Source organism: Hippopotamus amphibius, chromosome 12 (genome assembly GCF_030028045.1).
Source record: "Hippopotamus amphibius kiboko isolate mHipAmp2 chromosome 12, mHipAmp2.hap2, whole genome shotgun sequence".
NCBI lineage: Eukaryota > Metazoa > Chordata > Mammalia > Artiodactyla > Hippopotamidae > Hippopotamus > Hippopotamus amphibius.
In genome coordinates this window covers 98,975,690-98,999,998 of record NC_080197.1, presented here as the reverse complement: position 1 = coordinate 98,999,998, position 24,309 = coordinate 98,975,690, and the positions used below count along the sequence as shown (strand labels likewise).

Here is a 24,309-nt window from a genome sequence, read left to right as displayed (position 1 = left end):
ATTAAATGGGATGCTGCCCTGCATAATGGGAAGAGCACAAATTGCAAAACAAAAATGTATATCCTGCATGCAGGCCACTGAAATTACCTTTGACCCCACATCACCATGGAGTGAATTCCTACTTGCCAAACCCAATTAGTTCTTTTCAGCCCTTATTTTATAGAATGGTTACGTGACTGATACTATTGACCACTTTCTCCTTAACATTCTCTTTGATTCTCACACTAAGTTCTTTTTGGTCTTCTTATTCCTCTGCTGCTTCCTTAGATGGTTTATTTTTTTCTACCTGCTCCATACATGTTGCTGTTTTCTTGGGTTATCTCCCTCTTACTAGGCAAGATTACCAAAGACACTTCAAATTTAACATTCTCGTCTATTCCTGCTTTCTCCTTTAAATTCTTTGATTTTGCTACGAAACAGTAAGAAACTTTCACTATCACGCAGAAAAATGAGAACTAATGTGTGCTGGTGGGAGAAAGTCTGGGGAAGTAGCTTCATGCCAAACTACTCCATTTAACCATGTTTGTTATAATAGATTAAGGGTCTCCTTCACCCTACTCCCAAATACCTTGAATAAAATCAATATCACAGTAACGGATGTCCTGTTTATTTTACAATTTTCCATGCTCAAGGACCACACACCTACCTCTCTGCCCAGCCTCCACTCCCATCCAAGGCCCTGAGAACTGGTTCCAGCTTTTCTCTATACTCATCTCTTTACTATCTTCTTTTTTCCCTTCCTCACCTCTAACCTTCCTCACCTGCAGTTACACAAAAGGAACTTCCATGCTGTTTAATGCAAACGTGTGCTTGGAATATTCTTCCTTCCTACTTTACCTTAGTAATTCTACTGATGTTTCGCCAACAGGTCTATCAGCCTCCTCCCCTTAAAGGCAATTCCTCCTACGTTTCTAGGTGACCGAAATTTATCCCCTCCTTCTTCCTCCATTTTACCCTATACTAACCAGGACCCATCACACTTTATTGCATTTTTTGCCCATTTGTCTTTCTTTAAAAGTGAAGTCCTAAGTCTTATTTACCTTTGCCTCCTCAATGCCTAGCGCACATTTGGTTACATTAGTTTCTTTCACTGTAGCTTTGTGTGTCCAGATTCCTGACCTGCTGAGTTGTCTGAAAGCTTCCGATTTCATACTGCGAAAGAAAAACCGTTTGACTAAAGAAGGGTCCTGACTAGCCAAGGTCAGTCGGTGGCGCTTCACGACGCTACCACTTCCCTAACCACGCCCCTGAGACTGTTACCTAGCTCAAGGTCCTATCTAAGGAGAGAGCCCAAGGACAGCCAAAGACAGCCCACGTGCTTCCCCACAGGAACTCGGCCCCTTTCCTAAACGCAATTCCGCCAACTACTTTCTCCAACTGACATCCCTGTTGTCCAATTACATTTCGAGGCTCTGAGGGTGGCGCCTAACCAGACACTGTCCAATAAGAAAAGGAATTCAGATAAGCACCAATTTTGACCAGTGGTTGAGAAGGTGAGAGGTTATTAGCCTATAGGAGAAGTGCTAAGAGTGATGAGCAGCAAAATCATCCAATGGTCGTGCCTACTGCAAAGTAGGCCTCGCCCCCAACTGCGGGCGCTTCGCGGCCAGACTGCTGCAGCTCTCAGTCTCCACCCGGGCTCCGCCATGTTGGGACTTGTGGGCCGTGTGGCCGGTGCCTCGGCCTCTGGGGCCTTGCGGGGACTCAGCCATTCAGCGCCGCTACCCCAAGCCCAGCTCTTGCTGCGGGCCGCTCCGGCAGCGCTCCAGCCTGGTAAGTGCCTTGCTCCAGGAGCTGGGTTCTTTTCTGCCGTCCATGACCTTGAGCCTGGGGCCGGTAGTCGCTCGGGCCTAAGGGATCTGTGGTGCTAGAAGGGCGCCAGGGCCGGCGCCCTGGCCTCTAACAGCGGGAGAACGAGAACAGGAACGATCTAATTCCATCGCATTTTGGAAGAGGGGCGCTGTGTGACAAAAGTGCGGGCAGGTGCATTGACCTTCCCGTGGAATGGGAGCTCCCAGCCGTCGAATAATGGAGTTTTGTGCATGAGGATGGGAAGATGGTGCAGGCGCTTTTCTCCGCTGCCAGCGCGACCCTCCCTCTGGACCCGCCTTCCGCGCAAGCGGAAGGAGGCCGGGCCTGGGCTGCAGTCACTAGCTCTTGTGAGTTAAGTCGGGGCTTCCGATGACCTTAAACTGCCCTAACGCCAGCTTCTTCCATATTTTTTTGGTGTGTTAGCCAGAGACTATGCCGCTCAAACATCTCCGTCGCCAAAGGCAGGCGCCGCCACTGGGCGCATCGTGGCGGTCATCGGTGCAGTGGTGGACGTCCAGTTTGATGAGGGACTGCCACCCATTCTAAATGCCCTGGAAGTGCAAGGCAGGGAGACCAGGCTGGTTTTGGAGGTGGCCCAGCATTTGGGTAAGTAGAATTGTTAGGAATAGTAAAGATCTTGTTCGACCCAAGAATCTCCCCAAACCATGCCGTCTTCCTTCTGTGATGATTTTATCAAAGTGACTTTCGTTCTTCTGAGTTTGCTGAAGCCACATTTAGGTACTGAGAAGGATCCTTGGCTGACCTAGGTGTTTAATGCTAGCTATACTTCATTAAATATCATGAAGCCAGTTTGTCCTTCTGTATAACCCTGCAATGCCTGTATCTGACAGGTGAGAGCACAGTTAGGACCATTGCTATGGATGGTACAGAAGGGTTGGTTAGAGGCCAGAAAGTCCTGGATTCTGGTGCACCAATCAAAATTCCTGTTGGCCCTGAGACCTTGGGTAGAATCATGAACGTCATTGGAGAACCTATTGATGAGAGAGGTCCCATCAAAACCAAACAGTAAGTATCCCTCTTGTTGCATCTACACACAAAGGAACTTTTTCTTAGCAGTTTTATACATTAAGGTGACACCCTCTACTATAGCAGAATTTTTCTGCAGAAAATACTTAAAATACTGATATATTCATTTATTAAAAGCACACAGTGCCTTTACTTGTGAAGAAAATTAACAGTGCAGAAGTTCTGCTTTTAAAAAAGAAAAAAGAAAAAAACAAACTGCTCCTTAGGTCCCAAGTTGATTTCAATTCATTTTGATACCAGTGGCCTTTGTATTTCATATCGGTATGTGAAGAAGTGCTGTTAAGTTAGGGCTCTGTAAAAGGAAAACCTTATGACAGTTGTCAGGGAATGGGATTATTGCTTCCTGAGAGGGTGAAATCCCCTTTATTGCAGAATGTTTGGCTGGCCTTAATGGTGGGTGACAATTTGCCTAGAATGTTAAATAAGAGATGAGATTATGAATAAAGGGTTAGGCTTGAGAATTGAGAGGAACCTTTTAATAAGATGGATAGACACTGATCTTCTCTTCTACCTTTACAGATTTGCTGCTATTCATGCTGAGGCTCCTGAATTCGTGGAGATGAGTGTTGAGCAGGAAATTCTGGTTACTGGTATCAAGGTTGTGGATCTGCTGGCACCCTATGCCAAGGGTGGCAAAATTGGTATGTTAGTGGTGGGTAGATATTTTCCAAACCTAGTGTGGGAAAAAAATCATACCGTGTTATGAGTGGGTACTGAGATCTGTCCCTCACTGATGAGTAGCTTCTGACTTTCGTTCTTCTGAGTTTGCTGAAGCCAGATGCCATTTCTGAGAAGGGAAAAGATGGAAAGAAACAAAATGTTTTTTTGAAGTTTGCTTACTTGGGAACAAAGTTCTTAATTTTTTCTCAACTTCTTCTAGGGCTATTTGGTGGTGCTGGAGTTGGCAAGACAGTACTCATCATGGAGTTAATCAACAATGTTGCCAAAGCCCATGGTGGTTACTCTGTGTTTGCTGGTGTTGGTGAGAGGACTCGTGAAGGCAATGACTTATACCATGAAATGATTGAGTCTGGTGTTATCAACTTAAAAGATGCTACCTCCAAGGTGAGCACTGAGCTGATTGATATCCACATAGTAGTGCCAGGACACTGTTGCAGTTGACTGCGTTGCTAGTTGAAGCCATGTTCTGTATTTTCATTTTATTGTGGCAGGACCTACAAAGGAAATTTCTGTCAGTGTTTTCCTCTCAGCTTCTAATATATTAATGTACATTTTCTTTTCTTCTTTGATAATAGATTACATTTCTAGTCTCTGTTTTTGGTACATAAACCCATCATTTGAAAGCTAACTTTGAGGGGAGTTGAAGGTGGTTTTTATGTCTTAGATTACCTTATTTTGTGCCTTTCACTTATTTACAGTTTATTTCCTTCCTACTGCAAGGATTTTGCCTCAGTAATATAAGAAATTATCTTTTGTGTTGTTTTCAACTGTCTCTAAAAGGGAAAAATTTTTGAATAAAAACATAGACCTCTGAGAAGGAGGGTATTTTGGTAGTTTCTGATTTGGGGACCTTGTGCATATGGCTTTCACATTCCTCTGCCAGGATTTATGATTGTATTATAACTACTGCAGGTAGCACTGGTGTATGGTCAAATGAATGAACCGCCTGGTGCTCGGGCCCGGGTAGCTCTAACTGGACTGACTGTAGCTGAATATTTCAGAGACCAAGAAGGTCAAGATGTATTGCTGTTCATAGATAACATCTTTCGCTTCACCCAGGCTGGCTCTGAGGTAAGAGAAGGCTTGAGAGAACCTGGTTCGTTTGACCTTTCTATGGAATGATGCAGATGAGGATAAAGTTTTTTTTTTTTTTTTAAGGTGTCTGCTTTATTGGGCAGAATCCCTTCTGCTGTGGGTTATCAGCCTACCCTGGCCACTGACATGGGTACCATGCAGGAAAGAATCACCACCACCAAAAAGGGATCTATCACCTCTGTACAGGTGAGGACAGTTAAATGGATGAAGGTCTAATTTGCATAAAGCATTGTACAGAGAGGTATAAAGTCTAGTTACTTATATCTCAAAAGGCTTTTAAGTAGGTACCCGAGTTCCCTGAAATAATGTGTAAAATTCTGTGTGTACATGTTAAAGACCCTAAAAGATTAAGAAACCACTCATCTAAACTAATTGGAAGTGTACGTGTAAATGTAGATCACAACGTAGAGGTTTCCAACCTGAAGGGGAGTTTGAAGCTGCTTGGAAATTGAGTGTTGAATTTTTTATTAACTTTCATGATTCATATTCCTGATGAACTATTATAATAGTGCAAGGTTTTTTGTTTTTTACTCTTACAGTTGGTATCACTACAGTAGAGTTAAAAAGTAGGATGAAGGACAAAAGGAATAACAATGAAAATTCTTTCATCACAGCTTGGAGGGACCAGATAATCTATAAGCTCATTAGGGGTGGTAAGGGTCCACCTTTTCTGAGGTGGACTCTTGAATGCTGAGAGGATAGAGTGATGTAATGAGGAAAGGTCAAAAAGGGGGATGGCTCAAGTAGAACTTCCTGGCTTCCTGCTGCTCTTCATGGGTTCTTGACTCACTTTAGGCTATCTACGTGCCTGCTGATGACTTGACTGACCCTGCGCCTGCCACTACCTTTGCGCATTTGGATGCTACCACAGTGCTGTCCCGTGCAATTGCTGAACTGGGCATCTATCCAGCTGTGGATCCTTTGGACTCCACCTCTCGCATCATGGATCCCAACATTGTTGGCAGTGAGCATTATGATGTTGCCCGTGGGGTGCAGAAGATCCTGCAGGTGAGAACTGCAGGGGAGATCAGTGGCCATAAAGTTGTGGAGGCAATTTGGGGACTATATTAGGGCCAGACCTTCCCTTGTGTGATTCGCTTTCGAGCAAGGAGAGATGAGACCAGCAGTTCCTAGTGATGTTAATGAGGTCTCTTGAGTTTCTGGGTACTCTGTGTTTGGAATCCAGTTTCTTCTAACAGCACCTAATAGACTCGGAGTGGGGGAAACAAGACACTGATCTTAGCTGAGGGCCCTCATGACCCCCAAGTAACTAATTTGTTTCAGTTAAGAAGTGCAATAAAGTGCTAAAATGCTTTATACAAAGCTCATTGTGGATATAAAGTTGTATTATCCCTTAGGTTTTTGTCTAAATTAGAGGAATGTAAATGTTTACTAGGCCTCTCTTGTTTTCTCATAGGACTACAAATCCCTCCAGGACATCATTGCCATCCTGGGTATGGATGAACTTTCTGAGGAAGACAAATTAACTGTGTCCCGTGCTCGGAAAATACAGCGTTTCTTGTCTCAGCCATTCCAGGTGGCTGAGGTCTTTACCGGTCATATGGGGAAGCTAGTACCCCTGAAAGAGACCATCAAAGGATTCCAGCAGATTTTGGCAGGTGAGATTTCAAGTACAAGACTGAACATAAAATGGCAGGAAAGCTGAAATCCCTTGAATGTTTGCTGTGCAGTGTTCCTGTTCCAGGAACCATCAAGCAATATGTAAATATATTGTACCTTATTACATAATTTTTATATAACTAAGTTATTTCTTATCAGTTTTCTTTGGAAATACTCAACACCTGAGAATGAGACTTACACTTACTGAGTGCTTTCAGTGCTAGCTACTCTTGTAAATGAATTACAGCATCCTTATAAGGAAGGCATTATTATCCTGTTGTACAAATTAGGAAACTTGAAGCATGGAAAGTTTAAAATAACTGATCCCAATATCATACAGCCAAAATAGAGAGCAAGAATTTGAACCCGAGTTATGTGACCCTGGACCATTTGTTCTTAATCTGTACCGTAGTGTATCTTGTAAATTGGATTTGTGAGGGAAGTTTAAGAAAAGATACATAAGATGACACGATTTCATCACATTCTGACTGGTGGCCTCAAGTGGTGAGGTATGTACCCACTGCAGAAAGTTGATATCCTTCGCTTCTCACCAGTTGGATTTTTCTTCCATATAGGTGAATATGACCATCTCCCAGAACAGGCCTTCTATATGGTGGGACCCATTGAAGAAGCTGTGGCAAAAGCTGATAAGCTGGCTGAAGAGCACTCATGAGGGGGTCCTTTTGGCAAACTAAGCACTCATCCTCCATGCTCTCCCTCTCCTTGCCCCTAATCTGGAAATCACAGTTTTCTTTGTAGGCCACATGAGAGCCTTGATTGAAGACATTGTGTTCTGTCTGAAGAGTATTTAAGGTTTCCAATAAAATGTACATCCCTCAGCATTGTCTGTTTTTCTTGGTCCTGACAACACAGCCAACACTGAAGTTTTTAATAGTAATTTTAGAATAGTCGCAAGAAACAGCACAAAGTAGGCGGTATATGTTTGAAATGGGGTCATCAAAAAAGAAAATCCATTGTCTTGGATTGATGAACAGCTGTGAGTCTTGTGAAGGGGTTTCTTGGGGATGATGTGATCTTAATAGTGGGGCCTCATCTTTGGCCCTTTTATGTCATTGTTCAAAGTAAGTTGATTTTTTTGCCTCTTAAATATATATAGTGCATTCCTACTTTTTTAAAAAGGAAAAGGACTTTTTAGAAGAGCATTTTGGAGAAAATGGGTTGCATTTAGAAATAACTGCTGTTAGGGGCTTCCTAGGTGGCGCAGTGGTTAAGAATCCGCCTGCCAATGCAGAGGTCACGGGTTCGATCCCAGCTCCAGGAAGATCCCACATGCCGCGGAGCAACTAAGTCCGTGTGCCCAAAAAAAAAAAAAAAAAAGAAATAACTGCTGTTGAAAGAGAAGGCAGTGAACTAAAGTTTTTGGAAATTATACATGTTCTGAAGGATTAAAATTGAGTCAAAGGGCCATCTCTTCTATTACCACCTTTATTTTTTTCAGAAGGTGTTCCTAACTACTGCCTCCTAACTTGTATTTTGGGCAAGACTTGTATGTTTGTGATTCCTTGAGGCAATGCAGAATGTAAAGTGCCATAAGGCCTATTCTTAGATCTGCTAAAATCCCTCAAGAAAATTGGGGAAAGAATCTGTTGCAGAATGGTGAATTTCAGCGTTGCTTGGGCTTGGGTTTCTGAATTAAATAATGGAATTAGACAATTTCCCCTTCATTTTAGCCCACTAAAATGTGTAGGATTGCAAGGATTACTCAAAAGTACACCCACCTTTTCAAACAAGTGCCTGTTAAAAGTGCAAGGTTGGAATTTGATGTCCCATAAATGTTCTTTTCTGGGCCCAAACCCATCTCATACTGCCCTCTGGTGGTGGTAGGACTGGAGGCTCTGCAAGAACTCTGATCTCACCATTTTGAAATCCAGGAAGGCCATTTGCTGGGATGTGGTTCTTTGCTAATGATTGTTTACAAACCAGCTGGGGCTTTTGTCCTAAGGAGGAGCCTGAGTCTATAAGCTCCACCCCGAGGCATTCAAGTTGGGTAGCAGCAGGGCAGGACAAACTAAGATCCTAATTCAGAGGCCCCTGGGGGCTGAAGGTTGGGGAGGGGCCTTGGGAGAGGTGCCAGGGGTGGAGTAGGGGCCTCTAAGTTTCCTCCCATCTGTCTCTGATGTCCTCCTTGGCACCAGTCTCTCCTGTATCATGATCTGGACAGAAGGTGGAGCCCCTGAGCTGCCTGTGCCTGGTAGTTTGCTCCTAGAAAAGCCTGGATTGGGGAAATGCTGAGTTATGGGGGTGGGGGCACATCCTCTGGGTCCTGACTCCAGAGTGGGTAAGAAACTGGTGCAGAAGCCCCCGGGGTATGGGTCCACCCTTTCTGCTCAGTTTTCCCATGTTATCCAGATGCAGACCTAGGAACTGTGATCCTAAAGGTTGTTTCTATCATACCTCCCCCCCTCCCCCCACACATTTAAGTCTCAGCATTCATCGAGAACCTTCTCTCTCTCACTAGCTGCAACTATTTATTTCCTTCCCCCTTCACCACACTCTTCTTGTACCACGCCACTGGGGTGTGAACACAGATCTAACCTTCCTCCATATTTCTCCTGGTTCTGCCCTGTCCTCACCGCCTCCTCCCTCTCCACCCAGAGAAAGCCCCGCCCTTCCCTCCTCCCTCCCCACCACAGTCTGTCACACAGGGACATCACCCTACAGCAGTTCAGGCTGTGGTTCGCAGGAAGCATACACTGGCTTTTTGATTCGTGCTAGTTCCCAGCTCACAGTTTGGGAGGATCTAACACCAGCCTGCACGTGAAGGGGGAACCAAGGACAGAAAGGAGCTGGGTGGTCCCAGCCCTGGATTCCTGCCAGCCCGACATGGGTAAGTATGAGGACCAGCCCCTGGGAAGGCCTGAGGGATGCCTACCTCCCTCCCTGGCTGACTCAGCAGGGGTGGGGCCTAACCTTTGCTCTTTTGGGGGGTCAAGGAGGGGAAACCAGACTATAGGGGCACAGGGCTCAGCTGGTGAGGCTGCCCACCAAGGGAGCATGAGCGTTGGCAAGTTCCAGCTCCAGGGAAGAGCCTGAGGCTGCACCTTAGGTGGGGGCTTTCCCCACCTCACCCCCCCCACCCCAGCCCCTTGTGCATCCCACTGAGGCTGCTGAGACTCAAGAAATATTTTACAGCACTCACTGCTGGCTTCCCTGCCCCCCCATTTCTGGTCACACTGGAGTATTTTTAAGGTGCCGCTCCCCCTATTTTCTCCCAGGCCTTTTAAGTCCCAGTCTTCTTTCCTCCCCCACCCTGACCCACCACCAGGTGGGGGCTGCACTGAGCAGCTGCTTCCTGTTGCCCCAGAGGTTGCTGCAAGGGTGGTGGTTGGGGGAAAACTGAACTAGAATAAAGCTGATTCTCACGGTCCCACATCAGCCTCACTAAGGCCGCTCCTGGCGGACCCCCACGCTTCAGTCACTGAGAGGAGTGAGAGCGCGGCAGGACGGAGGCTGAAAGGCCTAGGAGGTCTTTGCCCGCGTGGCTTCCTGATTCCAGAAGCTTTTAAACTTGGGTCGTGCCGGGGGAGGGAGGCTGCGTCTCTCCACAGCTGTAGGGCTTGAGCCCCTGAGGAGCTGAAACACAGGGAACCCGTTCGCCTAGCAGGGCCGCCGTGCCTTACCCCCAGCAGGCTCGGCCTTGAGTTCCCTCTCCGACACCTCCACTCCTGCGGAGTCCTTGGGACTCTCCCTGCCTTCCTGGCCCTCCTTTGTGAAGAGATCTTTGCCGGCGCCCCCGGAGCGCGGGTGCAGCTCTCCCAGGTCCTCCCCTTCGGACCCACCACCATCCCCCACTTCGCCGCAGAAGTTTCTGTCTCTTCTTCCTGGGATCTGTTCTCTTCCTCCATCTGGGATCCTTCCTGGTTCTGGCCCCTAGGAGACGCCACCCGCTTCCCCCTCCCCCAGCGGATTCTTCGCGACAGCCCTGCCCGAGCGCCCGTCCCTACCCCTGTCGCTCCTGCCCCTTTAAGTGCTACCTCCCTCGCCCCCGCCCCCCCGCCCCGCGCCGCCGGCCCAGGGCTGGGGGAGGAGGCGCCGCCGCCGCCCGGCTCGGCCACCTGCGCCGCCGCCGCCGCCGCCGCCCGGCCCTGCTCCAGGTGAGGCCCGGCAGCCACGTCCGGTCCCGGAGCGCCCGGGCGGGCCGCCCCTGCGGTACCCTGCCCCGGGATCCCCGCTGCCCGAGACTTAGGACCTGGCCCTCCCCCTGCGGGAGCTGCCCTTCCTCTCTCCCCGCACTATCTACTCGCCCATTTCTCCCCTGTCCTCTGCGACCGGAATCCGGAGGCTTCTCATGCCTCTCGGCCAACCTCTCCCGGGCACCCCTCCTATTCTGGACCCAGGATCTCCCCCTCCCCCGCGCCTTCCTCGCCAGAAAAGTCTCCCGCGGTCTGGGTTTCGCCTCCTCCCCTCTGGAACCATCGGTTTCCCACGCCATCCTAACCTCCAATGGGAGGGGGAATAACCTCCACCCCAACCCCTCTCTTTCCCCGTAGTAAGGGGGGTTGGGGGGTATCATAGACCAGAGTCACTTTCAGGCCCTGCTCCGTTTAGCCCTTCAAGTTCAACTAACTCCCATCTAAAGCTTTTCTGTAGCCTTCACCCCACTCCTCCTCTCCCGGACACTGGGAGTGAGATCTCAGCACCAGCCCAGGTGGGAACGACCCTCTTGGGCGTGGAGTGGGCCGGTCCAGCCTAGGAACGCTCCCACGCCAGAGTCAGGGAATGGGGGAGGGCGCGTCCAGAATCCTGTGACTCTGGGCGTAAGGGGCTGTTGGAGTCAGTGGATGAGGGGCTAGGACTGTCTCTAAGGGTGGTGGGGAGGTGGCGAAGGCCTGGGAAGCCCAGCCTTCTCTATTCAGATGCAAAGGGATCCTAAGGAAATTAGGTCTTTCTCCATCCTCTTTCGAGACCAGCATGGAGAAGCTCGTTGGGGAGTTTCAAAGAAGACTGTGCTGAATCTGAGGGGACACATACCAATTTGGGGAGAAGAGGGATGAGTTGTGGTCCTTTTAATGTGTTATAGGAGAATCTGGCCTCCACAAAATACAGAGGGGGAGGAGACTGTTTTCCATTAACCTAGAGAGGGAAGGGGGACAAGTTGGAATGGTTACAGAGTTGAGGGCCACCTCCTTACTAGCCCCTGTTAACACTGTGAACCCTTCAACCAATGAAGGCAGGGGGGTCTTGCATTCCCCAACCTCCATTGGGGGAATCCCCCCTCCCTCCAAATGCAGCTGCGACCTTAGCTCTGCCCCTTCTCTTGCGCTCATTCCCTGCTACCCCCAGCACAACCCACTCCAGAATGAGGGGACAGGCTGTCTGCGTTTGCTTCAGACTCTTCTGAGTCATATTTCACAGGCTGGAAGGGAGCTGGAGGGAGAAGAGGGTGGTGAGCAGTGGTGTTTGGGGTTGGATTCCGGGAGTACCTGGACTGGGAGAAGGAGAGAGGTAGAGGGATGCAAACGAATCTCCTCTCTCTCCTTGTCTTGTCTCTTCCCCCTCCCAGCCCTAGCCATCTGGCTCCGGAGTGGAGCCACGAACTGTGGCAGCTGACCCCAGTCAGGGTGGTGCAGCAGGAACACAGGGAGGGTGAGAAAGGGGGAGCAGGTGCTAATTTCTCCCTCCTCGTTCTCTTTATTACCCGCCCACTGGCCTGGCTTGTGAGAGGGTCAGAGTATTCCCTAGGTACCCTTCTCACAAGTTGCTGGAAAAAAATGACCATTTGCCCCTTCCTCTTTCTAGTAGCTTTCCAAAGGGAGATGGGCTGGGTGATTGGCCACATCTGATGGGATTGAGGAATGTTTGGGGACATAAGGGGTCAGTCTGCCCTCTGTCGTCTGCATGGGGGTGGGGGAAGAAACACAGCTGCTGCTTGGGGTGGCTTTTGGCAAGAAGTAAACACCCAGCTGTTGGCATACTGACACCCCACCCTCATCCTTCCTCAGAGAGCAAGGAAGACCTCTGATTAGATGGGATGAGGAGGGGTCTTATTCAAGCAGGAAGGTGATTGTAGTCTTTCCGCACCAGATGGATAAGAATGGACACTGCCCCACTTTGTTTTCTAATCCCAGGTGGCCCTCTCCTGTCCAACACCCCTCTTCCCCACCGCTCCCGGCCGGGATAGTCCTAGGGGTTGCCCTGGAGACTAGGCCTGGGGCTCGGAAGGGGTGGGGGCAGTCAGTGGGGCACAGGAGTAACCGGCTCTTCCGGAGCGGAGTGGAGCCAGCGGGTGGGTGTGTGTGGGTGTGGGGGGAGGGGCGTGGCTACACCCGTCTGACTGGCGCAGGCTCCTCCCCTGCCGCCCGCCTCCGACTGGCCAAGCCTATGATTGCGGGAGGGAGGTAAGAAGATTCTCTCTCATTTGCACTGGGAAAGGAAAGGGGGTGGGTGGTGGGGAGATACCTAGCTCTCTCCCTCGACCCTTTAGGAAGCCAGTTTCAGGCCCTGAGCTCTCTTCTTCACCTGTCTTTATTTTGGGGATGGGGGAGGTATTCCTTAGCAGGAGTTTGCAGGATCCCTGCTTTCTCCAGAAAGAAGGACCCCCCCCCCGCCCTGGGTGTGGCCCCTATTTACCCTGGGACTTGTGGTTAGTAGGCTGTTGGGGGGAGGGGGTCTTTATTTTTTATCCAAGATGACCTTATAAATCTGTTATTGAGTCATGGAGGAGAAAAATATTTTGATTTTTGTCTACTCCTTCCCACTGGCAATCTACTTTTTTCAGGAGAGGGAGAGAAACCTTTCTAACCCTCTTAGCCTCTGTCTCTCTCTCTCTCTCTCTGGCGCACACACTTTGAGGCTTTGCTGAAGCTCACTTCCTTCTTAGCTTCTCTGAGCCATTTGTAGTGGGGAGTGAAGTCTGTCCCCCAAACTCAGGAAGAACTCACTCCTCAATGGAGTAAGGAAATCCAATCTAGACTGATGTATTTGGTCCTGCCTTACTCTGGCCCCACCCAGTTTTCAGATCTCCTTCCTCCCCAGACTCCCAGAGGAAAAAGTATTTGTTGACCCCCGCCCCCCACAACCTGCCAGAGTTTCATCATCCCCACTTTGTCTGTTCCTCTTCCAGAATATTCAGCTTGAGTTTTGCACAGTTAGGCAATTGTTTGTAGAACTGCATTGCAATGAATTGAATGGGAATTATCTTCAAGCCTGCAAAGTCTGTGGAGTTGCAAGGAAAAGAAACCTGGTTTCTAGTCACGTTTTATCCACTGTTTGACCTTGAACGAGTCGGTTAACCTCTTCAGGCCATAATTTCTTCCTCTACCAAACAAGAGAAGGTTGAACTAGAAATTCTCTGAATTCTAACATCACATATGACACAGTTCGCCATTCTGGGCCCTTGCAATAGACATTTTAGGTGATAGCTAATCTCTAGCCATGTGCTAGATTTTTCTCTTTCCTCTGCTCAGGAGGTTTTACTCAGTTATATAGCCCTATCGGAAGAAGTACTGGAACTATAGAATAGGTGGACATTTGGCGCACCTTATTTGCTGGTCAGTTTTCCTGCTTTTGCTCTGTCCCTCTGACCAGGTTTAGGCTAGACTCAGGCCTTCCCTCTCTGGTCTCAGAGCCAAGCTTCCTTTTCCTACCCACAGGAATCTTCCTGACCCCCAGGGCCCTGCAGATGTCGCCGGGAAAGTGGTGATCCAGGCAGGACCAGGCTGCCACCCACAGGAGAGAGGTGAGTGGGCAGCAGATGGAGCAGGAGCTTGCCTTTTTCCACCCCTTTACCAGGACTGAATTTTCCTGACTAACCTTTCCGCTTCTACACTTCCACTTTTCCACTACCCAGCCTGGGAAATAACTGCCCCGCCCACCCCCAAATGATCTTCTCCATCTTCCCCGTCCCACTCCCCCTCCCCCCCTCCTCGCTTAGGGAAGTGGCACATGCCTCGGTCCTAGAAATTTGATCTATTCTTTTAGGTTAACCTTGGGAGCTGGGCACACCTTTCAGTTTGCTCAGTGGGATGCAGGACTACCGCCCACAATGAGGCACAGTGCAGAGGGAGCTTCCCGGTAGGCTAGGGAGACACCGCGGCGCTAGGACCCAGATCCGGGTCGGGAAGCTGGAATGCCCGGCGCTAGGACCCGGCGGAGGCCGCGGAGGGCGGCTCTCTCTAGGCGGCAGCTTCCCCGCCCCCTCCGGCTTCGGCTCGCTCCTCCCCCGCCGGCCATGTTGGCTCCGCTGGGGCCCCGCGGTTGAGCCGCGTCCCCCTCCCCCCTCCCGGACCCCAGACCCCCTCCCCCGCGTTCCCCTCCCCTCCTGGCGCCCGGAGCGCGGCCATGTGAACCGCCCGTCCCCCGGGGAGAGACAAGCCCCGAGCTTGGCTGGACGCCGCCGCCTCAGGTCTGTTGGCTCTGTGGCTGGGGGCCTGAGGGGGAGGGAGCCCCGCTTTCATCCGAGGCTTCCCTCAGGGAACCGAGACTCTGGAGCCGCCTAGAGCCTTGCGGAGGGGAGGGGGGTGGGGGGAGTCGCCGACTGGAGCTTATTTCCAGTTAGGATCCAGCCCCAGCCCCGGGCGGAGGTCTCCCTGCCCAGGGGGCTGGGAGGAGAGGGGGGCTGGCCTGTCTGCAGAAGACCCGGGATGGGGGGCGGGGGCGGGGGCGGGAGGAGCTGTGGAGGCTCCCGGCGGCGGCGAGGAGGAGGCGGAGAAGCCGCCTGGCTGGTGGAGATGACTCCTGTGGGGGACTTGGGGTGGAATCCCCGGGAGGGGCTCCACCTCTTCAGAGGGGGTGGGGATTGCCCGAGTGCGAAGGGTAGGTGAGGGGGTTCCCTGGACGGGTTAAACACTCCATTTGTGGGGATTGGGACGTTTTGGCAACGGTGAGTGGAGGTTAGAAGGGTTTCCAAGGGTCTCGGGGTGTCTCCTTGGCGGGGTGGGGGGTGGGGTACACGTTCTCTTGAGCTTGGCGAGCAGTTGAGGGCCTTGCTGGAGTGGAGCTGTGCTTGGCTTGGGGCCCTCGAGTCCCGGGAGAATCCCCCACTCCAGGGATGGTTAATAGGGCCGGTGCTGAAGCATCCACATTTGAGTTGGGCTTGGGGGCCGAAGGGAAGAATAAAGAGGGAGCTCTTTCCAAAGGGGATCCCTCACTAAGGGGATCCCCGTTTCCGTGGCAGGAAAGATGATCCCGCATCATCCCTTTCTTGATGTTCCCAATTTTCAGGGGAAGGCAATGCCTTCAGCAGTCATCCTTTGTAGGATTTATTGGAGTGTGGGATTTGCATCCTTCGGGGGGCGATGTGGGGGGGATAGCTTCCACCTCCATCTGTACACAAACAGCCCCTCCCCCAAGCCTCCCGCAGGAAGTGGCCGGGAAATGGCAGCTGTGCGTTTGCTGCTGCGTCTCTTGTTGTTTTGAAATGTCCATTTTAATCAGATTTGGTTTCATTTTCCGAGGCCTTCGGGCAAGCTTGGATCCTGCCAACCATGTGGTCTGAGAGTCCTTTCGTTCGATTTTTTTTTTTTTTTTTGTAAACTTAATTTGTCAACTGGAAGTAGTCATTGCAGTTGACTCACTGATCCCAATTCCCCCTCCAAAGCATCTCTGTCTCCCTGTCTGGATTTTTTTTTCCCTGAGCTAGAGGTCATAGAAAAATCAAACTCACTCACCCACCAGCAGCGCTATGCTTAAAATACAAGTGATGCAAATTCCCTTAGTGTAGAGAGCTGCTAGGAAGACTTGGGATCTTTTGTGGCATGAGAACGGCTTTTTGGGATTCTGCTTAATATATATTCTTATATATATAAGAATATTAAATATATTCTTAAGTATGTCAGTTTCTGTATTGCAGAGCACTAGAGCAAGTAAGCTTGTGACGTGAAGTCGATTCTGAGAGGTGGAAGAAGAGGGAATGGGGAAAATTAAACTGAATGGGATTTGTGGGAGGGGTGGGGACTGATATACGGAGTGAGGGTGGTGGGCTTGTTCCTCACTGGTGATACAATCCTAAGGATAAGTCCCTGTGGGAAGCCTGTTAGTTGTCAAAGGGGTGGGTTTACCTTCTGCAGAACCAATTAAATAGGAGAATTAGTTATCATATGACTTATGCTTCAGTCCATAAAAGACACCTTCTCTTTTATTACCATTTGTAAGTAGTAAGCTTTTCCCCTGTTCTGTGCAAAGTCATATGTCCAGATTTTCTTTTTCTCCCCCTGATAACTCCAGGAGATTTCTACTATAGCATATGGTGATGGACTGTGTGTACCATGCCACCAGGCACTTGGTTAGACCCTGGGTTTGGTTTGAGGTGAGTTGGCCACAGGATTTTATATTTTGAGAGATGAGGTAATGAGATCATTTGGATTATCGTGAAAACTGCTTAAGCCTAACATTTAAATAATCTTTTCAGTATTTTCCACCTGAATTGTAGATTCTTAGATTAAAGGTCCAGAATAGGACCAGATAGACTTCTATGATTATGTGACAGTGGCATCATCACTGTTAAGATAGCATCAGTGCTCTTTTTACTGGGGCTCTTGGGGTTGATATTATGGAAACAGTAGAAACAAGTTCTGTGTCATTGGCCTTTTTCTTGCCCCTCTGCTTGACTGGTTGGTTGCTTTGAGTTGCTTTCTGACAGGGTTGATTTGACACTGATTTTTAAGTTCTCCCTTCTTCAACCTTTGTTTACCTAGATTGGGGCCTGACAGAATAGTAAATTGATTTACCCTGTTGGAAGTTAAAAGAATGAAGGAAGGAGGAAGACCACTCTTATTCCTGTGGACTCTTTAAGAGAAATAGATTTTGAGAAAGTAGATAGCTATGGCTTTGTTTGATACATGACTGATCACAAAGCTGAATGAAGTAAACCTTTCGTGGCCTTTTTGTAAAATGGATGCATTTTTCTCAGAGAAGTGGATTTCTTAATATTGACTTTTTTTTAAGCTTCTCTGTAAAGGAAAAAATTTGAGATGTAGAGAGAATTATGTGGGCTGACCTCAGAGCCAGTCAGAAATCTAGAATGCCCTGAGAGGCTCATCTTGCAGTCTTGTGGTTCTGGAATCAGGTGTTGCCAAGAGAGAAGCAAAGCTTGTTAGGGTTACTGTGTCTTGCTGCAGTTGACCTTTCTTATCACCTCTGAGGTAGTCTACTATATTCTTCTACTGAAAGAATAAAACATAGTTAAAATAGTGTGGAAGTTAGTCCAATAACCAGTATGATGTTTGACCTTCTGTGAGATGTGTACAATGAGACAATAATGCCAAAGTTTTTATTTCCTAGGACCTAGAGTGAAGTATAAAACTCTTGAGGATTTCCTGGGGCAAATAATCTTCCTGGTTTCTGAGGATGTGGATGACCTCATATACCTCATAGTCCAAGATTAATACTTTCTCAGCATTGTTGCACATGGGTCAGAGGGACCATTTTTCAACACCTTGTTTGAGATTTATAAAATTGTGTGAAACAAAAAAACCTGTCTTCTTTGAAGAGCTCTGGGAATTGTTCTTGGATGGGGCCACTGGCAGTAAAAGTAGCATTGTGTTATTATGTTACGTGGTGTTTTGTCCTCCTAGTTAGAGAATAATTAAGGGGGCATTTTACATACTGAAAATATTACCAAATATTTTACCAAATATTAAAAACTAACACATGAGAGTTCTTGAGAATTCCCTGGGGGTCCAGTGGTTAGGACTGCGCATTCTCATTGCCGAGGGCCTGGGTTCCATCCCTAGTCAGGGAACTAAAAATTCCACAAGCCTTGAGGTGTGGTCAGAAAAAAACAAAACCAAACCTGGGGGTTCTTAAGAGACAGGTGGTCCTGCTACTTTTGGTCTCTTGGGATTGGACATTGTATAACCTGCGTCACTAAATGGGATCTTTAACCTGCCCGCAGCTCAGTTTTTTGGTTTTGTTTTTGTTTTTTTTGAGGGGGAGAGGGATATATTTTAGAAGAAAGGGGTGAAGTCCTTAACTGTTAGAGCTGAAATTCTGAGAAACAATAGGAGCTTGAAAGGAAAATAACCTTGTTACAACCTCTGGAGTGTGGCTTTTAGTGTCCTGCAATTTTAAAGGAATTTCCAGTCCTCTGACAGTGAAGTGACCAGAGCTGTGGCAGAAAACCTACCCTAAATTGTTAGCATGTCGTTCCTTTATTCAGTCACCAAATATTTTAAAACCTGCTATATACCTTGAATGTTCAGTTAAATCATGCTTCCCTGTTTCCAGGCCTTATTTTCTGCATGATACAGCTGTCTAAAGTACATCAAAATTTGGGACCTTTTTTCCCTCTAGAAATTACCTCTGTGAAGAATGAAGCTGAATTTTTTGATTCTCTGAGAATGGTAGGAGCAAAAATCACAGCCTTTATTGGATGAGTAAGTTAGTAGTGACAGAAAAGGTAGATTTATTCATTCATTTGCTCAATCTATGGATTCAACAAATATTTCCTTTTATTTTTTTTTATTTACTTAGCACTAAATTAAGTGCTGGAGCTATAGTGGTAGAGCTTTATATCTGGTTGATGCTGTAGAACCTGCATAGTATAGAAGAAATAAGGACAGAGAACAGTCATCTTTGTGTTCTTCTGTGCAGCCTGGAGATGGCAGTTGTCTTTGCGTAGCCTCCCTTCGTATAATAATCTTCCTTCTTCATCATCTTTGTTCTGACTCACTGTCCTGACTAGTAAGAGGGGGTTAAGGAAAGGACATTTTGAGAGAAATGAGCCTCAGTCAGTATGGGTGTAGTCTGGGTTCCAAGCGAAGATTGTTACCAGGGCTGTCAGAGTGGACTGTCCTGACTGGAGAAGAAGGCATGTTGATTTTGTGGCTTGGCACTTGGAACTCTGTATTGGTGGAATAAGACAGCTTAGCCAGGGAAGGGGTTTTTAGACTTCCAAGGGAAGGCATCCTTGTTTGCAGCATCAGGAATTGGGAGTAGTGAAAACTCGTGAATCTTCCCCAAGGTGTAGGATAGGAATGAAACGAGGCGGCTTTTGTGTTAAAGCAGGGTTTTTCAACCTGCTCTTGATTGAACAAGAGCCAAATAATGCTTTGTTGTGGTGGGCTGTCCTGCGTGGTACAGGATCATCAGGAGCGTCCCCGCTTCGAGTTCCTAAATGCCAGCAGTACACAACTTTCTACATAACTAAATGTTCCCCCAGGGCCAAATCACGCTGACTGGGAACCTCGGTATTAGAGTATGGTGGATGAATCCAGAGATGTGTAGAGTTCACAAATACCCTTCATAACATTCACAATTACAAATCTAAAATGTAGTAGTACGGTTTATGTACTATACTGCAAGATTTAGATTCACTATTTAGTACATTTGAAATCGCTCCCCACCCCCCAAAATTAGAAACTTTGTGGAATTTTATTATACCATATGGAAAGAATAAACCAAGGAGCTGCAGGGACTGCTCAAGTGTCCAGCTAGATGGTGTTAATATGTCTTGTCTTTCTGGGGTAGCCTCAGAGGTCTGAGTGTTAGGGTTGGTCAGCACCTGCAACAGTGTTGAAATTTGTAATATTTATTTCGACACTTTGTGCATTGTCAGCCCTTTTGTGCTAAAACCATGTCACAGGTCCAGGGAGTAGTAACTCTTCAATTGCAACTGAAAGAGGAGCCTATTTGGCCATGTGGCAAGAGCTTTACTGCCTCAAGCTTAAGAGGCAATGTCCTTTTAACTCCTATAAATGAAGCTTAGAGGCTCTTAAGAGGTCCATTTACATGCTGCTGGGACTGGGCTGGGGGCTGGCCTGATTGTACTTCCTGGTCAGGAGAGCTGTCTACTTATTCTGGGGTTGGGCACTGACTGATTTCTTTTTTCATTTGGCCAAAATCCTTTTAGTTCAAGGGAGACACTCTCCTTTGCTTTACTGTTCTTATTAGCTCTAGATGGGAGGACGTAATTTGCCTTCAGGCTTTATTGTGAAAAGCATTTTGGGTAGGAAGGTTAAAATAAAATAGCCCTGGTTTTATTACTAAGAGGAGCTGCCCACATTTTCTTTGCATTCCTATATTGTGATCCCATATTTAAGTGACATCTGAAATCATAATCCAGGGACTTCCCTAGTAGTCCAGTGGTTCAGGCTCTGTGCTGTCAGTGCAGGGGGTGAGGGTTCAGTCCCTGGTGGGGGAACTTCTCTTGAAATCAAGAGTCTAGTTGCATACAAGGAAGTCTGATTGAGAGGATCATCCTTGGTTTTGTAGTATCTCCCATACTAGTAAAATAGTAATGGTTTGTGGGGTTTTGGGGGTTTTTTGTTTCTTGGTTTTTATTTTCTGTTTTTTTGTTTTTGGCTGAATTGGGTCTTTGTTGCTGCACCCAGGCTTTGTCTAGTTGTGAGCGGGGGCTGCCCTTCATTATGGTGCGCAGGCTTCTCAATGCGGTGGCTTCTCTTGTTGTGGAGCATGGGCTGTAGGTTGCACAGGCTTCAGTAGTTGTGGTGCACGGGCTTAGTTGCTCCTTGGCATGTGGGATCTTCCCAGACTAGGGATTGCACCCGTGTCCCCTACATTGGCAGGTGGATTCTTAACCACTGCACCAGAAGAGAAGTCCCCCAGTAATGATTTTAAATTATATTATATTTTGACCTTTTTGACCTGATTATCTTTTTTAAAAACTAAAAGTGAAAAAGAGTTTTTACTTTTTTTTGTCTAATAATAATGGCTAAAATTTATTGAGTGCTTACTGGGTGACAGATGCTGTGGTAGGTCCTTTATATAGATTTTCTCATTGAATCCTCACAAGCCCTGGAGGTTAGTACCAAAATTTTTACTAATGATGAAACTGAGGCTCAGCGACATTAAGTAACTTGTTCAAGGTTACACAGCTAGTGGTAGTAGAGCTGGAATTTGCACCTAGAGCCCACTATTGTTGCACTGATCTCACTGCACCGCACAGAGTGTTTTATGTTTCTAGGAATCTTCTTATAAATGAAGTGATTGTGGGCCCAATGACCCCTCAGTAGAGGCTACTGGGGAAACAGACCTCAGGCAGTAGATAACTTCCCGTTCCTTTTACTTATCTGATTGCTGTAAGCCATCCATTTATGCTTATTAGTGTGTAATTTATGAGACAGGAAATGCTGTGCTGTACCAGAGTAGCAGAGATGACAAGGTCACTAGTTTCCTCATGGATTCAAATAGAAGAAGGAAAAACAAACTGTGGCCTATCATTGAATGGGAGAATACAGTCCATCACACAGGAGAGAAGGGGGGCGGTGAGAGAGAGAGAGAGAGACACACACACACACCAGCAGAGGTGTGGCTGTGCATAAAACTGGGGGAGAGGAGAGGTGGGGAGCAGATGAGATTGGCTCTCCTGGTGTAGCATTTCTAGACTTGTGAAATGAATTACTGAATGTCCTTTTGCTCTGTGATGTAAGCTTTGCCTTTTTTTTTTTTTTTTTTGGCCGCACCGTGTGGCTTGAAGGATTTTAGTTCCCCATCCAGGATTGAACCCAGGCCCAGCAGTGAAAGCGCGGAGTCCTAATCACTGGTCCGCTAGGGAATTCCCTGTGATGTAAGCTTTGTTGTTTTGTTTTTTTTTAAAGTTTATTATGATATGGGCTGTTTTAAAAGTCTTTATTGAATTTGTTACAATATTGCTTCTGTTTTATGTTTTGTTTTTTTTGGCCAGCAGGCGCCTGGGATCTTAATTCCCGACCAGGGCTTGAACTCGAACTCCCTGCATTGGAAGGTGAAGTCTTAACCACTGGACCACCAGGGAAGGCCCCCTTTGGAAGGAACCTAACCTAGAGGATAGGGAATGAACTTTACTCCTTGGTGTCTTTCATTTCGGGATCACTAATCTCATGATGCTTATTTTTCAGACCCCTTAGTGCTGAGGAGTGGCCTTTAACTATAGGGAAATCCTGGGGAGCTCTGAGGTCTTCTCTGTCCAGACCCAGTTTCTTCATTGATGCATAGCAAGTTTGGGTCTGCTGCTGATTTTAGAGTGAAGATGGGAAATCCTACATGGGAAATAAGTTTATCCTAAAAACTTTTCCCTCCTTTAATTGACAAATACAAATTGCTTTTGTTTTTCACATTCCAGTTAAAATTGATGAAGGTAGAGACAATTATGGTATTAAGCATGGAAACTCTTACAGCTATCATGCCATATACTGCACAGGGTTTATGTTTCATGCTCCAAATTATGTTAGATTCACCTAATGGTGGCTAATTTGCATTATCTAGCATGTACAGGAATATGATTTTTGCAAACCTTGGGCAGTGGGTTTATGTGTTCTTAACCAATTTAGTCATTATTTTAGAAGTTTTACTTCAGTTTTTTTTTAAAGAGGTTATTTAAAACATCACCTAGGTCTGCTTATTACTTCATCTTGGGAGCTTGATAAAGAAATCTTTCTACCTGAACTCTTCTGTCCTTTTTTTTTTTTTTTTTAAGTTTATTTATTTTATTTGCTGTGTTGGGTCTTTGTTGCTGTGCGCAGGCTTTCTTTAGTTGTGGGGGGGTGGGGGGCAGGCCCTACTCTTCGTTGTGGTGAGCAGGCTCCTCGTTGCCATGACTTCTCTTGTTGTGGAGCACGGGCTCTAGGCACGTGGGCTTCAGTAGTTGCAGCACATTGGCTCAATAGTTGTGGCTCACAGGCTTAGTTGCTCCGCGGCACGTGGGATCTTCCTGGAGCAGGGATCGAACCCGTGTCCCCTGCATTGGCAGGTGGATTCTTAACCACTGCACCACCTAGGAAGCCCCTCTTCTGTCCTTTTTTAAAACGTAGTAACCAAAGGAGTTGCTTTCTCTGTATCAAGACAGATCATGTCTCTCACAAATCAAGTTAGTATGCGCTAGTACATCGTAAGTATCTGATTGATGTGTCAGACTTTGCCAGTAATTCTGGCTTCTGCTTCCTGTCTTTCTTCTCTTTGCTCTGTCAAAGGTAAATCTATTCTGATCATCATTCCTGGTAGTGTATGACCTCATATTCAGGAGAGGGTGAAGAACTCTTTAACCATACTGCTCTCCAGTGAGCCACTGCACTTTACAGATTTAAGTACCTGGCTATTCTCTCAGTGACCCATTACATTTAAGCCACAAAACCAAAACATGGGGAAGTTATCATAGTAGACAGAACAGAATACTCTTTCTTGGGACACGCTCTTATGTAATCAGTTTTCCATCTTTGACACTTTTCTGAGCTATGTTCTTAGAGAGCATGGTATTTTCCATGAAAAAGGAGTGGAAATGTTACTGGGTGATTTGAGTTTTGCCATTATGGTCACCTTTCCTGAATGTATTCTTTTCAAATTTCTTTACTCAGGTAATTATACTATCTTCTTCAATTGTGTAGGGCTATGGATAAGATAATGTGGAAATTGCTTAGGTCAAGCATAATAATAAAACAGGATATGTATTAAATATGCTTTTTCTGCCAACATGTCCATACTTTTCCTGTCAAAAAGGTGGCTTTAGAACCTTTTGTAGACCCTGAGAATGGGACTCTGACCTTACCTTGAGGGGGGAAAAAAAAAGGATGGAGAATGTTAAATGTTACAATTGAGGGCTGATATCTAACATAGAGGGGTAACCTGGGCTGGAAGTTAAAAGTCTGGGGCTTATACAGGGGGAAGACTCCTCCAGGTGTGTATGTTGGTTTTTTCCCGTAACTCTTTTTGTCTCTATAAGGCTGACTTTTTAAAACACTATTTCTATAGGGTCATTGTCCAGGTTAGGAGTATATTTCCTCTTCCTCTTCTCTTCTGTCTCCTCCCCAACCCCCCACCCCATCCACTAATTAGTAGGAGAAGGGTAAGTAAAGTAGATGGAGGGAAGGGGGCATTCCTTCTAGAGGATTCCAGGTGACATAACCTTGTTTAACCACCAGTATTTTTTTTCCCTTTTCTCTCCCCCTCCTACAGAAATGGAGGCAAACGACCATTTTAACTTTACTGGCCTTCCCCCTGCACCTGCTGCCTCAGGACTGAAACCCTCTCCCTCCTCAGGGGAGGGGCTCTACACTAACGGGTCTCCCATGAACTTCTCCCAGCAAGGGAAAAGTGAGTGTGAGGGCTGCATGGCCTGGGGGGCGGAATGGGCATCATTCCTTTAGAGCAGGTTGATGGATA

General features: G+C 47.2%; 2 protein-coding genes and 2 non-coding genes across 27 annotated transcripts in view; all 4 read left to right on the top strand.

Annotated features, from left to right (window-relative positions):
* The first annotated feature begins 1,550 nt into the window (after positions 1–1,550).
* On the top strand, positions 1,551–7,094 carry ATP5F1B (ATP synthase F1 subunit beta). Its single transcript, XM_057702354.1, has 10 exons — positions 1,551–1,773; positions 2,236–2,418; positions 2,664–2,838; positions 3,379–3,500; positions 3,740–3,924; positions 4,453–4,611; positions 4,699–4,821; positions 5,431–5,643; positions 6,053–6,254; positions 6,831–7,094. The coding sequence occupies exons 1-10, from the start codon at positions 1,647–1,649 to the stop codon at positions 6,926–6,928; spliced, it is 1,587 nt and encodes a 528-aa protein (XP_057558337.1). The 5' UTR covers positions 1,551–1,646; the 3' UTR covers positions 6,929–7,094.
* Positions 2,488–2,562, top strand: LOC130834211 (small nucleolar RNA SNORD59). The gene has a single exon (XR_009048600.1). It is a non-coding gene; the product is annotated as a small nucleolar RNA SNORD59 (small nucleolar RNA).
* Positions 3,585–3,655, top strand: LOC130834210 (small nucleolar RNA SNORD59). The gene has a single exon (XR_009048599.1). It is a non-coding gene; the product is annotated as a small nucleolar RNA SNORD59 (small nucleolar RNA).
* Positions 7,095–8,925: 1,831 nt separating the features above from the next.
* The window catches only part of BAZ2A (bromodomain adjacent to zinc finger domain 2A), a 33,980-nt gene continuing 18,596 nt past the window's right edge, over positions 8,926–24,309 (top strand). For 3 of the 24 annotated variants that reach the window (XM_057702352.1, XM_057702328.1, XM_057702327.1), the window contains exons 1-2: positions 8,926–9,103; positions 24,103–24,240. In XM_057702352.1, the coding sequence (XP_057558335.1) occupies positions 9,100–9,103; positions 24,103–24,240 (142 nt within the window). In that variant the 5' untranslated portion in view covers positions 8,926–9,099. Of the gene's footprint in view, positions 9,104–10,237; positions 10,371–13,868; positions 13,955–14,196; positions 14,290–14,426; positions 14,621–16,440; positions 16,523–21,652; positions 21,743–21,859; positions 21,947–24,102; positions 24,241–24,309 lie in introns of those variants that run through there. The other 21 variants (XM_057702333.1, XM_057702332.1, XM_057702338.1 and 18 more) reach the window with 21 other exon arrangements.

Coding starts and splice junctions, on each gene's coding strand:
- ATP5F1B (XM_057702354.1), top strand. CDS start 1,647: ATGTTGGGACTTGTGGGCCGTGTGGCCGGTGCCTCGGCCTCTGGGGCC. Junction 1,774..2,235: donor TCCGGCAGCGCTCCAGCCTG/GTAAGTGCCTTG, acceptor TTGGTGTGTTAG/CCAGAGACTATGCCGCTCAA. Junction 2,419..2,663: donor GGAGGTGGCCCAGCATTTGG/GTAAGTAGAATT, acceptor TGTATCTGACAG/GTGAGAGCACAGTTAGGACC.